The sequence below is a fragment of the Pteropus medius genome, unplaced genomic scaffold, assembly GCF_902729225.1.
Source record: "Pteropus medius unplaced genomic scaffold, Ma_sr-lr_union100, whole genome shotgun sequence".
Classification (NCBI taxonomy): Eukaryota; Metazoa; Chordata; class Mammalia; order Chiroptera; family Pteropodidae; genus Pteropus; species Pteropus medius.
The window spans coordinates 3,113,708-3,126,005 of NW_024353517.1; the positions used below are offsets into that span (position 1 = coordinate 3,113,708).

Below are 12,298 nucleotides of genomic sequence, written 5' to 3' on the forward strand. Positions count from 1 at the left end.
ATCGTTTGCATATCTTAGCTGTTGTGAATAATGCCGCACTAAATATGGTGTGGTGATAGCTCTTCAACATACTGATTTCTGTTCCTTTAGATATATATACAGGAGTGGGATTGCTGGATCATATGATATTTAAATTTTTAATTTTTTGAGGAACTTCCATACTGTTTTCATAATGCTGTACCTAAATTTACATTCCCACTAACATCGCTTTTCCCAACACATTCCTGTTTCTCCACATCCTCAACAACATTTATCTCTTGTGTTTTTAATAAAAATCATCATAACAAGTGTGAGGTGATATCTCATGGTTTTAATTTGCATTTCCCTGATGATTAGTTGTGTATCTTTTCAAATACCTGTTGGCCTTTTGTATATCTTTTTCGGAAAAATGTCTTTGCCCATCCTTTGCCCAAAATTCCTTTGCCCATATTTAAATGGTATATTTTTCCAACCATCTGCCTACTTGTTCTCTCATTTATTGAAGGAGAGGTATGGAAAATCTCTGACTATAATATGTATTGCTCCTGGCAATTCTATCAGTTTTTGTATTATGTATTTTTAAGCTATTAGATGCATAGATATTTAGGATTATTACATCCACCTGATAACTTGACCCCTTTATTATTATAAAAAGATCTTCTTTCTCCCTGGTAATAATCTTTGCTCTGTAATCTAGTGCTACCATGGTATATCTTTCCAGTCTTTTTGCTTTTAAACTATTTGTGCCTTAATATTTAAAGTATGTTTCTTGCAGGCAGCATGTGGTTGAGTTTTGCTCTTTTATCAAATGTGACAATCTCTTTCAACCTTTCAAATATCTGCACATCGTCCTGTACCATCAGTCTTCTCTCCCTTGGACTGAACATCTTTTTATTATGGTTTGGCTGATACTTTATCTAAATCTTTCACTATTATTATCAAACTCTTTTGTGAATGTTTTGCTTAAAAGGAATATTACATCACAAAAGATACGTGGATCTGGCCTCTGCAAGAAATGCTGACTGTTGCATGTTATATCAGTTGATTAACATTGTCAACAAAAATGTGTATCTATTTGTCTCCTCATCATTTGGTTAAAACCAATTTGGACCATCTGTTCTACTTTTCTTAACCTAATCATATTTTTTTGCTTGGCTAACTACTGACTTTTTGATCTCCAGAAAAATTTCAAAGGGACTTAAAAAAAATCTATTCATTGTTCCTCTGAAAAATGTCCGTTTTATCTGCTACATCAATTCTAGTTGGGTTATTGTGAGTGTAGCTAAATAAAATGAGACTATAACTAAAAAGATATTAAAATGTTTGCCTTTTTTTTCCTAGGTAAAAATGTCCCCATCCTGTCTTCCATCCAAAGGGGATCCTGCTGTTAAGAAGGTGAGTGAGTTTTAAAGGCAAAAACAACTTCCTCTTTCTATGTGTTTATTCTCCATTTAACAGTTTTCTCAAAATGACAGTGATTTTTAATCATTTTAATGCCATCAAATGTTCTTTCCAATTGGTTTCCTTAACGATGTATCAGCAGAATTCCTTGGTTCTTCCAGAGAAGCCAAGTGGGGGTTTGGGCCTGGCATCGGTCTCCTGGCAACTAGGGACTTCTTGTTCTAAAATTCCCATCCTCTCCACCAGATGTGCATCCTTGTATCAGTGAGTGGTAGCAGATGAAATATATTCTAAGGAGGAAAGCTATATAGATTGCTGTGCCTAAAGAAAACTGGTGTGAGATATTAACAATTTCAGCACGTACCACATAAAGTTCTCAGTAAGGACTTGTAGGGTAGAACTCTCTGTGCCACTTCAGTCTCTGACTAAACTTTGTGGCACATGTAGGGTGTGAGTCTTTCAACTGAGCAATCCTCAGATGATGTCTCGAAAACCACTAAAATCCTTTTTTTTTAATCCAGCTGCAGCAGTACAGTTGAAACACGGTAAATAGATTGACATTTTTGCTGTGTTTTCTTTTACCATTTTTATTTCTCTGATAGTTGAAGTGTCCCTGGACGTAGGTTCTCTTTCCTGGCCCTTTTCACAATTTTAGCCAGCATTCATGTCACCGAAGGATTGTAGAACAAAAATAACAACTTGCTGGCTCTGTCGTAACAGCAGGTTCTAGCTTCAAAGCAGTGTGCCAAAAATGGGTCCCTTTTTTCTGCTTTCAGAATTGCCTGAGACTTTTTCAAAAGAAGAAAAAAGAATAAAGACAAAATATGTTGTCTGAAAAGCCCTATAACAAGCTGCACGTGAAATCTCTTTCATGCTTGTCAAGACAGCCACGGCAGGCAAGACTGAGGTGATGATTGTCGCTGCTCAGTACCATCACATAGTAACACGAGGAGTTGGAAAGGGCTTAAATAATTTAGTCTCATTCAGTAAACAAATGAGGAAATTGGAATTTAGAGGGAATTTTTTTTCCCTCAAGCTCTCAAATGTTAGCTATGGGCCACACTTAGAAAGTAGAGGTTAAAAACATGTGCTTTGGATTCAACCAGACTTGGGTTCAAAATTGACGCTTCTGCTTATTTATCTGAATAACCTTGAATAAGTCAGCCTCTCTGTTTTCTCCTCTGTAAAATGATGATACTACCTCTCAGAATTGTCCTGAAGATTACATGAGATACTATTTAAATGCCTAACACTGTTTGACACATATTAAGTACTCCATAAATTATTGACACATAGTAAATACTCAGCTGTTATTGAAACTAGTATTAAATCAGGTCTCTTAATTAGATGTCCTTTTACTTTATTTTGCTACTTATATATTATTGTCCATTCAGCAAGTATTTCTTTATACTAGACACTGAGTTCAGAAATGGACAATAGAGATGAAAAATTCAATCCTTGTTCTCAAGGACCTCAGTATTTAGTGGGCAAGGGAGACAGGCAAACTGATAGTTACCATACGACTTGACACATGCCATGGCAGTTTCACAGATGCTGCAAGAGTAGAGAGGAGAAGCCCTATTTTGCAATGGCTAAGCTGATTTAGTATCACGCTTACGTGCTTAATGGTAAAGAGCCCAGTGAAGAAGTCTGAGAATTAGCTGCTCCCTTACAACTTTGTTACTAGATTATAATGAAGCAAGCCCTACTGTACTTGTAGACACTTATTAAATAAATATTCATTTAGAAATAGGTTCATGCAACCTGTTTTTTAAACTTCGTAATGTGCCAACTGTCTGTCATTGTAGGTGTCTGACCACTGTCAGAGATGTAGCAGTATTACAGAAGCAAGATTCTGTTACTTTTGTAATCAACATCAGACAAAGAGAAACTTCCTAAGCCAATGACTGGACATAGGTGGCCCAGCTGGTATTCCTAAGTGATTAGGTGTAGACTTATTTCTTCTCAATGCAAGAGTTGGGACTCTCTCTAAATTATTTTATCCAATCTACATATCTTAAATACCTGTTATTTTAGCAATGAGGTCAATTTCTAATATTTATCATTTTGATTAACAAGCCATAATTTCACCAATAGAAAAATTTTTGCTATATTTTGAGCAAATGTGCAAAGAAAGTCTTAAGTATTCGTCAATATATGAACAGCTGAAGGGCTTTTAATAGCTACTTTGGGGAGTTCGTGATAGCTGGCAATCTCTGAAATACGGATTCGTGGTTAGGGCCACTGGCCACCCCTGAGCTGAAGCCTAAAATAAATAGTACACACTTAATATCACACTGTTTATGGTGTCTAGAATAACTTTAAAGTATACGACATGACAGGTGCCTCTCCCAGAGGAGGTAAAGCTTGATGCCTTAAAACACAAGGGGTAAGGTACTCCAGGCAGGCATGGGCAAGTACAGTGCATTTCAGGAAATGAGTGGGGTGGGCGGGGGGAAGGGTTCTGTATGTCTTAAATATAGGAGCATGCAAAGGCCTGGTGAAATCAATGGGAGTCCAGATCACAAAGAGCCCCAGTCTGTGACATTTGCTTTTTATCTTGAGGATAAGGATTTTTGTCAAAGGTGAGATTACAGGCAAAAAGACCAGTTAGAAAAGTAGGACAGTTGTCCAGGTAACAAAAAAGGCCCTAAATCTATGTTGTGTTAATGGAATGAAGAGATGAGATAATAAATTCACGTCTTATTTTTTTCTCAAGATCCTTTTTGACACTCTAGTCTGAGTTAGGCATCTTTTTTTTCCCTAGCTCTTATAGCAACCTGAACTAGTCCCTACCAACATACTTACCTGCGTCTTTACGTATATGTGTCCCCATTAGACTAAATGCCTCATGAGGGCAGGAACCGCATCAGTCTTGCTCTTGTTGTATCCCTATGTGAAGAACAAACTACTTACTCAGTAGTTGTTGAGTGAATGAGAGAGAAATGAAGGAGATTCCACAGGACCTCGTGTTGTTTATGGGAAGTAAGGGTGCGGGGGAGTTTCTGGCCTTGATAGAGAATGAGCAGATGAAGCAACTTTGCTATCCCAGGTCTGTATTTCCAGCATGTTCAGTTCCTTAGTGTTTGAGCTATATCAGCAATACTCTGAGTGAGAGCAGTGTGAAACTCGGCAACTCTAGTTGGGCATGTATTTTTGTGTGTATCAGTTTGAGTGTGCATATATGTGTACATCTACATATGCATTCTGGTTATTACCCTTAGAGCTACAGTCTTTCTTCCCGAAGTCGTATTGACAGATGGAAGCACCAGCAGTGTCTGTTGAATAGAGTGACTGCCAAAGTGACATGTGTAAGAAACACAAAGGAGCAGTAGTGTTCTTGATTTGAGCCAAAAATTCTGTGTTGACCAATAACTGAAAAAAATGTTTGGTGACACTACTACCAATATTGGCCCAGCCTGGAGCTGGATTCAAGTGCTAAGGAAACAGGAACTGTGTTGTGTAGGATTCTGCTTAACTTCTTGGGATAGGGGTCTCGTGTAAGAGTCACTCTTCTGCTCTGCCGCCACATGTCACAATCTGGCAGATTCTCCGAGCATGTATACATAACATCTTTTTGCAGCACAAGCTTTTTGCATTTGAGATATTCTTTTAGAAAGCTCAAGATTAGAAATATTTATCATGTATAATATATGTCGTATAATATTTACCTTATGTATATAGAATTTCTTCTTAATGGGCTCTAACTGGGAACTTCAGTAAAGTTGGAAGATACATATACTTCCCTAAGACTTTTCCAGTCTTTGATCATGGATGACCATAAATTTAAAAATCAGGAAGCATTTCCCTGAGATAAAAATTGCCATAAAAGTCCATTGCAATAAACTCCCTAGAATAAATCCAAACTGGAGATGTTGACATTGTTCGAGGTGGATTAAATGAGTTTAGAAAATTAGTTGCAGATAATATCAGAAACCACTCAGCTACAATGCATCTCTTCTCAACTACTAATGAAACACCAACCAGGAATTTGTATAGCAAAGTTGGGATTGTTACATGCATAATAACCAGAGAAAGCAGTTTTGTCTTATATCTCTATCACAAAAGCGTGGTTACACTCTCTGAGCCATCCCCTGTTGTAGGGGAGCATTCTCTGCTAGTATGTTGGTAGAAGCCTGAGGGGCCAGGAGCTCCGGCTGAAGGATATCCTCAGACGGGTGAAACCCAGCTGATGTTCTCCTTGGAGTGACTTCTTCCAGTTAGGGACAAGGTGCTGGGAATAGCAGCATAGAAAGCCTTTCCAGTAGTTCTAGGTAAATTCAGTAATATTCAACAAGCCTTGAAGGTGCCAGGCCTTAGAAGGACAAAGGTCAGTGAGATATAGTTCTTGCTCTCAACATACTTACAAGTTAATGGTAACTAAACTGGTGGATTTAATAACCAAACTTCCCAGAAATTGTCAGTTTGTTAGCTATTCAAGTATATTATAAGAATTTGGAGCGGATTGATTGTGTTCGAGTTTTCTGGTGAGGTAAAATTTTTATAGCCAGTTCTCAGTCTTGCCACTCATGCCAAGAACATAAACGACTACAGTCGCTCGTGATTTTTATTGACTCGGGGGTGCGGGGGGTTGAAGTTTCTTTATTTTTAAGGAAAAAAGCCTCACAGATCCGCTGTTTCCATAACAACAAGAAAAGCTGGCTGCAATATCTAAGCTGACTGGCCCCAAGAATGGCTGGTTGATGGTTTCACAAAAGTCAGGAGAAACATGAAAAGGAAAAAACACTGAGATAGATGCAGCATTTTCTAGCTATCATCTGACAGCGGCTTAAATAAAAATTCATTTGCCTTTTTATGTCTCACTTTTAACTCTCCGGCAAAGATGCAAGTAAGTGATAGCCCCTGATGGATGTTGTCTTAGTAGAACATATCCAAATGTGATTCCTGTGCCTCTTCTACTGATCAAAAAAAAAAGAAAGAAAGAAAAGAAAAAGAAGTGGAGGCATGATTTGGTCTTCGTTTTTACATGGGAGGGTAGAAGATCTCCACAGGGCAGGTACCTTTTTATGCCGATGTGAAGAAGCTGGGATGCAGTTGCCTTCAGACATCTGGAGGATGCTGATTTGGAAGAAAGCATAGGCATCCTTTGCAGTTCAGAGGACAGAACTGGTATCTTTGGGCAGCCGCCATGATGTAGATGGAGATGTTGGCTCAGTATGAGAAATTTCTAACAGTGAAACAAGTTACCTGGTGTGATTGATAGTTACTAGTTTAGTTACCAGTTGTATTTGATCACCGGCTGGATGTCTGTCCTTCAGAGATGCTGCAGAGGTTTCCATGCCATGGCTGAGAGGTTGGACTGGTTAATTTGTAGATCCCTTGGAAAGATCCTATGGTTCTGCAGTTGTGTTAAACTCATGACATGATGTGATAAATGATTTTAGTTAGACCCCAACATCTGGCCTGCACTAATAAAGTATGTTGTCTAGCACAGAATAAAATTTGTACTTAGATGAGGAGACTTTATTCAAAAGAATTATTGCAATAAAGAGAGGGACTTATTGCAATAATAGGGAGAATGTTCCAACCATAGATCTGCAAAAGTGTCAAAGATCAGGCAGAAAGGAAATTTCTTTTATACAGGTGGGCAAACAGGGCTAGAAAGAACCAGATGTGAAGGGAGCAGGTGGCAGAATTGGACAGTTGATCAGGAAATATCTTTCCTTGTGGTCAGATTCTCAGAAGTAGCCATTAAGGAGGCCTTGTAGACTGGCTTAGGCAGAGGGTGGGTCAGCAAACAAGCATTTGTTCCAATCAGTGAAGACTAACAGCTGACTTGTGAGGCAAAGAATAGGAATTTGGTGGGTCTGTGTCTGGCCTGTCATAGGTAAACATGGTGGCATTGAGAATCTTGTTGCAGTCCTTTGGGGAGGGAAGGTTCTTTGCAGTAAGCTATTTTCCAGAACAAGGTGGGAGAGTTCCTTAACTATAGCCGTTTTCCAGGAGCTCAGGGCTCAGGTGAAGTATAATGTGGCCATGAGCCTGACTGCTGCCACCATGTCCTTTCCTTATTCGTCTCCATGATTATGACCTGAAGGAAGAAAGCACAGGCATTTCTTCCTTGTCCGAGTCCATGACCTGGGCTTTTCTGAAACCTGATCATCATTCCTCAGGTGCAGGGAGAGAATGTCAGCTGGAAACAATTACTAAAAGAGGAAGTGGTGACCATTTGCTTATGGTATGCACTCTTCTTGCCAATAATTATGCACATCTTCTGGCATGAAAATTGTGACTAGCTGAGAATTTCAAAGGAGCTCAGAGTTCTTACCCAATGTCTAAATCTACTCCTCACCCATTTCTTTTGCATTAAATGAATGATTTCTGATATAGCATTTTGATTTCTCTAATGATTTTTTTAAATTAATGCTTTATTTTTTAGAGCAATTTTAGGTTTACAGAAAAACTGAGCAGAAAGTACAGTTCCCATTTATTTCCCCCCTCCAAGTTTTCCCTCTTATTAACATCTTGCATTGCTGCGGTACATTTATTACAATTGATGAGCCAATATTGATATTAACATTAACTAAAGTTCATAGTTTACATTAGAGTTCACTCTGTGTGCTGTACACTCTGTGAGTTCTGACAAATGTATAACGATGTGTCCAGCATTTACAGTATCATACAGGATAGTTTCACTAGTCCCCAAATCTCATGCTCCACCTACTCATCCTTCCCCCTTTCCCCCCAAATCCTGGCAACTGCTGATCTTTTTTCTCTCTTCATAGTTTTGCTTTTTTCCAGAATGTCATGTAGTTTAGACAGTATGTAGCCCTTTCAGATTGGCTTCTCTCACTTTGTAGTAACCCATTGAAGTTTCCTCCATGTCTTTCTGTGGCTTGATAGTTAATTTCTTTTTAGCATTGAATAATATTCCATCGTCTGGCTGTATCACAGTTTGTTATTTATCCATTTACTTACTAAAGGATGTCTTGGTTGCATCCAAGTTTTAGCAATCGTCAGTAAAGCTGCTGTAGACATTTGTATGCAGGTTTTTGTGTTGATCTAAGTTTTTAGCCCATTTGGATAAATACCAAGGAGCACAACTGCTGAAAGGTATAGTAAGAGTATATTTAGTTTTGTAAGAAACTACCAAGCTGTCTTCCAAAGCAGCTATCCTATTTTGTATTCCCACCAGCAATGAATGAGAGCTCTTGTTCTACACCCTTCTCAGCATTTAGTGTTGTCTGTGTTTTGGATTTTAGCTGTTCTAATAGGTGTATAGTAGTGTCTTGTTTTAATTTGCATTTCCCTAATGACATATGATGTTGAGGTTTTTTCAGGTGGCTATTTGCCATCTAAATTTCTTCTCTGGTATGATCTTGAAATGTTTTTTGAAAGTTATTTTAGTGGTTCTTCAAGGTTTACCATATGCATCTTAAGTTTTCTGATTTAGCTTCTGATTTAAACTACCTTAATTCCAGCTGTATATAGAAATGTTACTCCTGTATAGCTCTTTTTTGGTATTGTTATACATAATAATACATCTATTAATGTTAAAATAGCTTTCTCCCTCTTTTTTGGTATTGTTATACATAATAATACATCTATTAATGTTAAAAATCCAACAGTACATTGTTATAATTATTACTTTACCATCTGTAGTCATTTTCTTAGCCCAGTGAAGCTCCTACCAATCTCCTTTGTGCAAATATATTACACATGTATTACATTTCTATGTGTTATAAGCCATTACACGTATGTATTACATATACATATTAATTTATACGATTACCTTTTAAAATCAGTTATGAGAAGGGAGAAAATATAAAAACATTTATATTGTATATTATAATTATATAATTACCAGTTCTTTGTTTTTTTATGTGGATTTGAATTATCATCTAGAATCACTTGCTTTCCATTAGTGACTCTATGAACAGTGACTGATGAACTTCCATTAGTATTTCTTTCCCCCTCCTCTTTAATTCTTCCCCCGCTTCCCCCACCCCCACCCTCCCCCGCCACTTCCACCCTGACCTATGGATGTTGCCGTTTCCCCTTAAGAACTGGATCTCTGAAGGTGGGGCATCTTCTCCCACGCGCTCGCAGCGTGCACCCGGGGCCTGGCACCCCCTGGCTATGGTCCGTGGCTCCACCTGGGCCACATACCCAGGACCTTCTGTGTGTAAAGCATACATGCTAACCACTACTCTATAGAGCCACCCCCATTAGTATTTCTTATAAGGTGGGTCTGCTAGAAACAACTTCTCTTTTTGTTTATTTAGGAAAGTATTTCGTCTTCATTTTTGAAAGATAGCTTTGCTAGATATAGGATTATTTGTTGACAGTATTTTTCCTCATGGGACACTTTGAATATGTTACCATTTGCCTTTTGGCCTTTACTTTATTGTTTCTTTTGAGAAGTCAACTGTCAATCTTATTGGGGTTCTCTTGTAAGTGACTAGTCATTTTTGTCTTATGAGTCTCAAGATTTCCTCCTTGTCTTTGAATTGCAGCACTTTAACTATGATGCATTTGTGGATCTCTGTACTTATCTTGCTTGGGATTTGTTGAGCTCCTGGATGTGTCGCTTACTGTTTTTCAATAAATTTGGGACTTTTCAGCCATAATTTCTTCAAATATTTTTTCTTCTCCCTTCCCTCTGTCCTCTCACTTTGTTACTCCCCTTATGTATTTGTTGTACTGATGGTGTCTTGCATTTCTATAGGGCTCCGTTCATTTTTCCTCCTTCTCTTTTCTCCCTGATCTTCAGCATACATACTCTCTATCGACTTATCTTCAAGCTTATTAATTCTTTCTTCTGCCAGTTCAGATCTGTTGTCGAGCTCCTTTAGTGAATTTTTTATTCCAATTGTACTTTTCATCAGAATATCCATTTGATCCTATTTTATAATTTGCTTCTCTTTTTTGATATTCTCTATTGGGTTCAAATTGCCATCATGCCTTCCTTTACTTTTTAAATCATGCTTTCTTTTAGTTCTGCAAACATATTTATAATGGCTATTTTGAAGTATTTTCCTGTTAAATCTGACATCTGTTTACTCTCATAGGCTGTTTGTGTTGCTTCCTTTTTTTTTCTGGCATATAATCATACGTTCGTGTTTCTTTCCATGCCTTGTAATTTTCTGTTAGAACCTGGACATTTTAGGTAATATATTGTAGCAACTCAGCGTATTCATTCCCCTACTCCTGGGGTTATTGTTATTTGCTCCATTCTGCTACAGAATGCTACAGCCAAACTGTTTTTTGTTTGTTTATTTGTTTGTTTTTTATTCCTTTTAGTGACTGGCTGGGTTATTTTAGTGAAGTCTATTTTCCTCCATAGTGATAAGCTTCTGCTGTTGTTGCTCACTAGGCCCAGCTTTGGGTATGCCTAGTCATCCAGGGATGGCAGTGGTATTTCTCTTTTTCTCTGACCACACCCAGCTGTGAAACTCCTACCAGTTGCTCTGTTGTTTTCAACAGTGCACTGGGACATAAATCACTCTACAGGTATCCAGTAAAATTGTGGCTCCTTTGAAGGTGTTGTTTCTGAGGTCTGTTTTCAATATTTTTTTTGACCTTCTCACTGGGGCTCTACCCAGCTATCATTTTCCTCATGTTGTCATCTATAAAATAGCTAGCCTACAGTCTAGGTTGTATCTACTTTAAATCCATGCATCTCCTGCCTGTTGCCTTTCACCACAACCTCCTTTGTTAAGAGTTCACTGAGGTTTGAACTTTTTCACACTTAGTTACAAATGAAGTCAGTTCCTTTGGGAAGTAATTAGGAGCCTGTTTCCCCCACCCACAACCAAGGAATAATCTTTGAATCAGGGCTCTTTAGCTGGGGGTGGGAACTGTGGCAAGCTTCTCTCTGAATGACAGCCCCATTCTAAGACTTCAATGCTTGTTGAAAGGAGGAGCAGCCCAAGGTCCTCGTGGCTTGCCTTTCCTGCTGTGGAACCACCGCCTCACAAGGGTGATCAGGGACCCACTATTTTCAGTGCGTGGCACCCAAGGTAGAGCCTCCATTCCATATGTGGAGTTTGGGTGGAAGAAGGGAGCCCACACCACTTCTTGACTGCACTTGCCTAGGACTTAGCCTCAGCAATATGTAGCTGAATAAGAACTACTAAAGTCCTGCTCCTACTGAGAAGAAAGCCTTTCTTCTCAGTAGAGAAGGGAGAGAAGGGAGCCAGGTGTTGTTGGCAGCCACAGTCTGGAATGGAGTCTTCACCCTGCTAAACTGGGGGGGAGGGGTGGGAAGGGCGCAGTCCTGGTTCAGATACCACAGACTTGTTTTATTGCTGAATTTGCATAATTTTTTTTAATAGCTATTTCGTCACTTGCTGTTTTCCTTTAGTACCATTTCCAAGGTCTACAAATGGTTGTTTTGTTTTGTTTTGTTTTGTTTTTTGTTTGTTTGTTTTAGTTTCACTGGGAAATGGGTCAGCAGAATGTCTCATGCTATCATACTGGAAGTTGATCTCTCTCCTCATCTATTTCTAACAAGCAGTGTCTTGCCTCTGCTTGAAAGCCACCTTCTAAGGCAGGATGTTTCATCTTCAAAAGCTCTGACTAAGATGGTTCCTCCTCATTCTGGATGATGCCTTTCTACCCATTGATCCTGGTCAAAAATATGTCTAATCTAAAATATGTCTAATCCCTCTGTCTTATAGCATCCAGTCCTTCATGTAGTTGAAGGCATGAATCCCCACCCTTTGATCTTCTCTTGTCCAGGTAGAACACCCATAGTTTCTTTCCTTGTTCACCTCCTACCCTGTTATACCACATCTCTTCACCATTGTACTTAAGAGGACATCAGTTTAGAGTAGAATGAAATTACTTTCCTTATTCTAGATTCTTTTTCTGTAAATGGAACCAAAAGCACATTAAGTTTTTTAGCAGCAATTTTACATGGTTGACTCAATGAACATGTTGATAGCAAACTCAT

General features: G+C 38.6%; 1 protein-coding gene across 7 annotated transcripts in view; it reads left to right on the plus strand.

The window, feature by feature from the left end:
• Positions 1-12,298, plus strand: part of VPS8 (VPS8 subunit of CORVET complex) — a 235,784-nt gene that overhangs the window by 197,382 nt on the left and 26,104 nt on the right. For 6 of the 7 annotated variants that reach the window (XM_039850760.1, XM_039850761.1, XM_039850762.1 and 3 more), the window contains one exon: positions 1,321-1,374. In XM_039850760.1, coding sequence (XP_039706694.1) covers positions 1,321-1,374 — 54 coding nt within the window. Of the gene's footprint in view, positions 1-1,320; positions 1,375-2,156; positions 2,342-12,298 lie in introns of those variants that run through there. The other variant, XM_039850764.1, reaches the window with a different exon arrangement.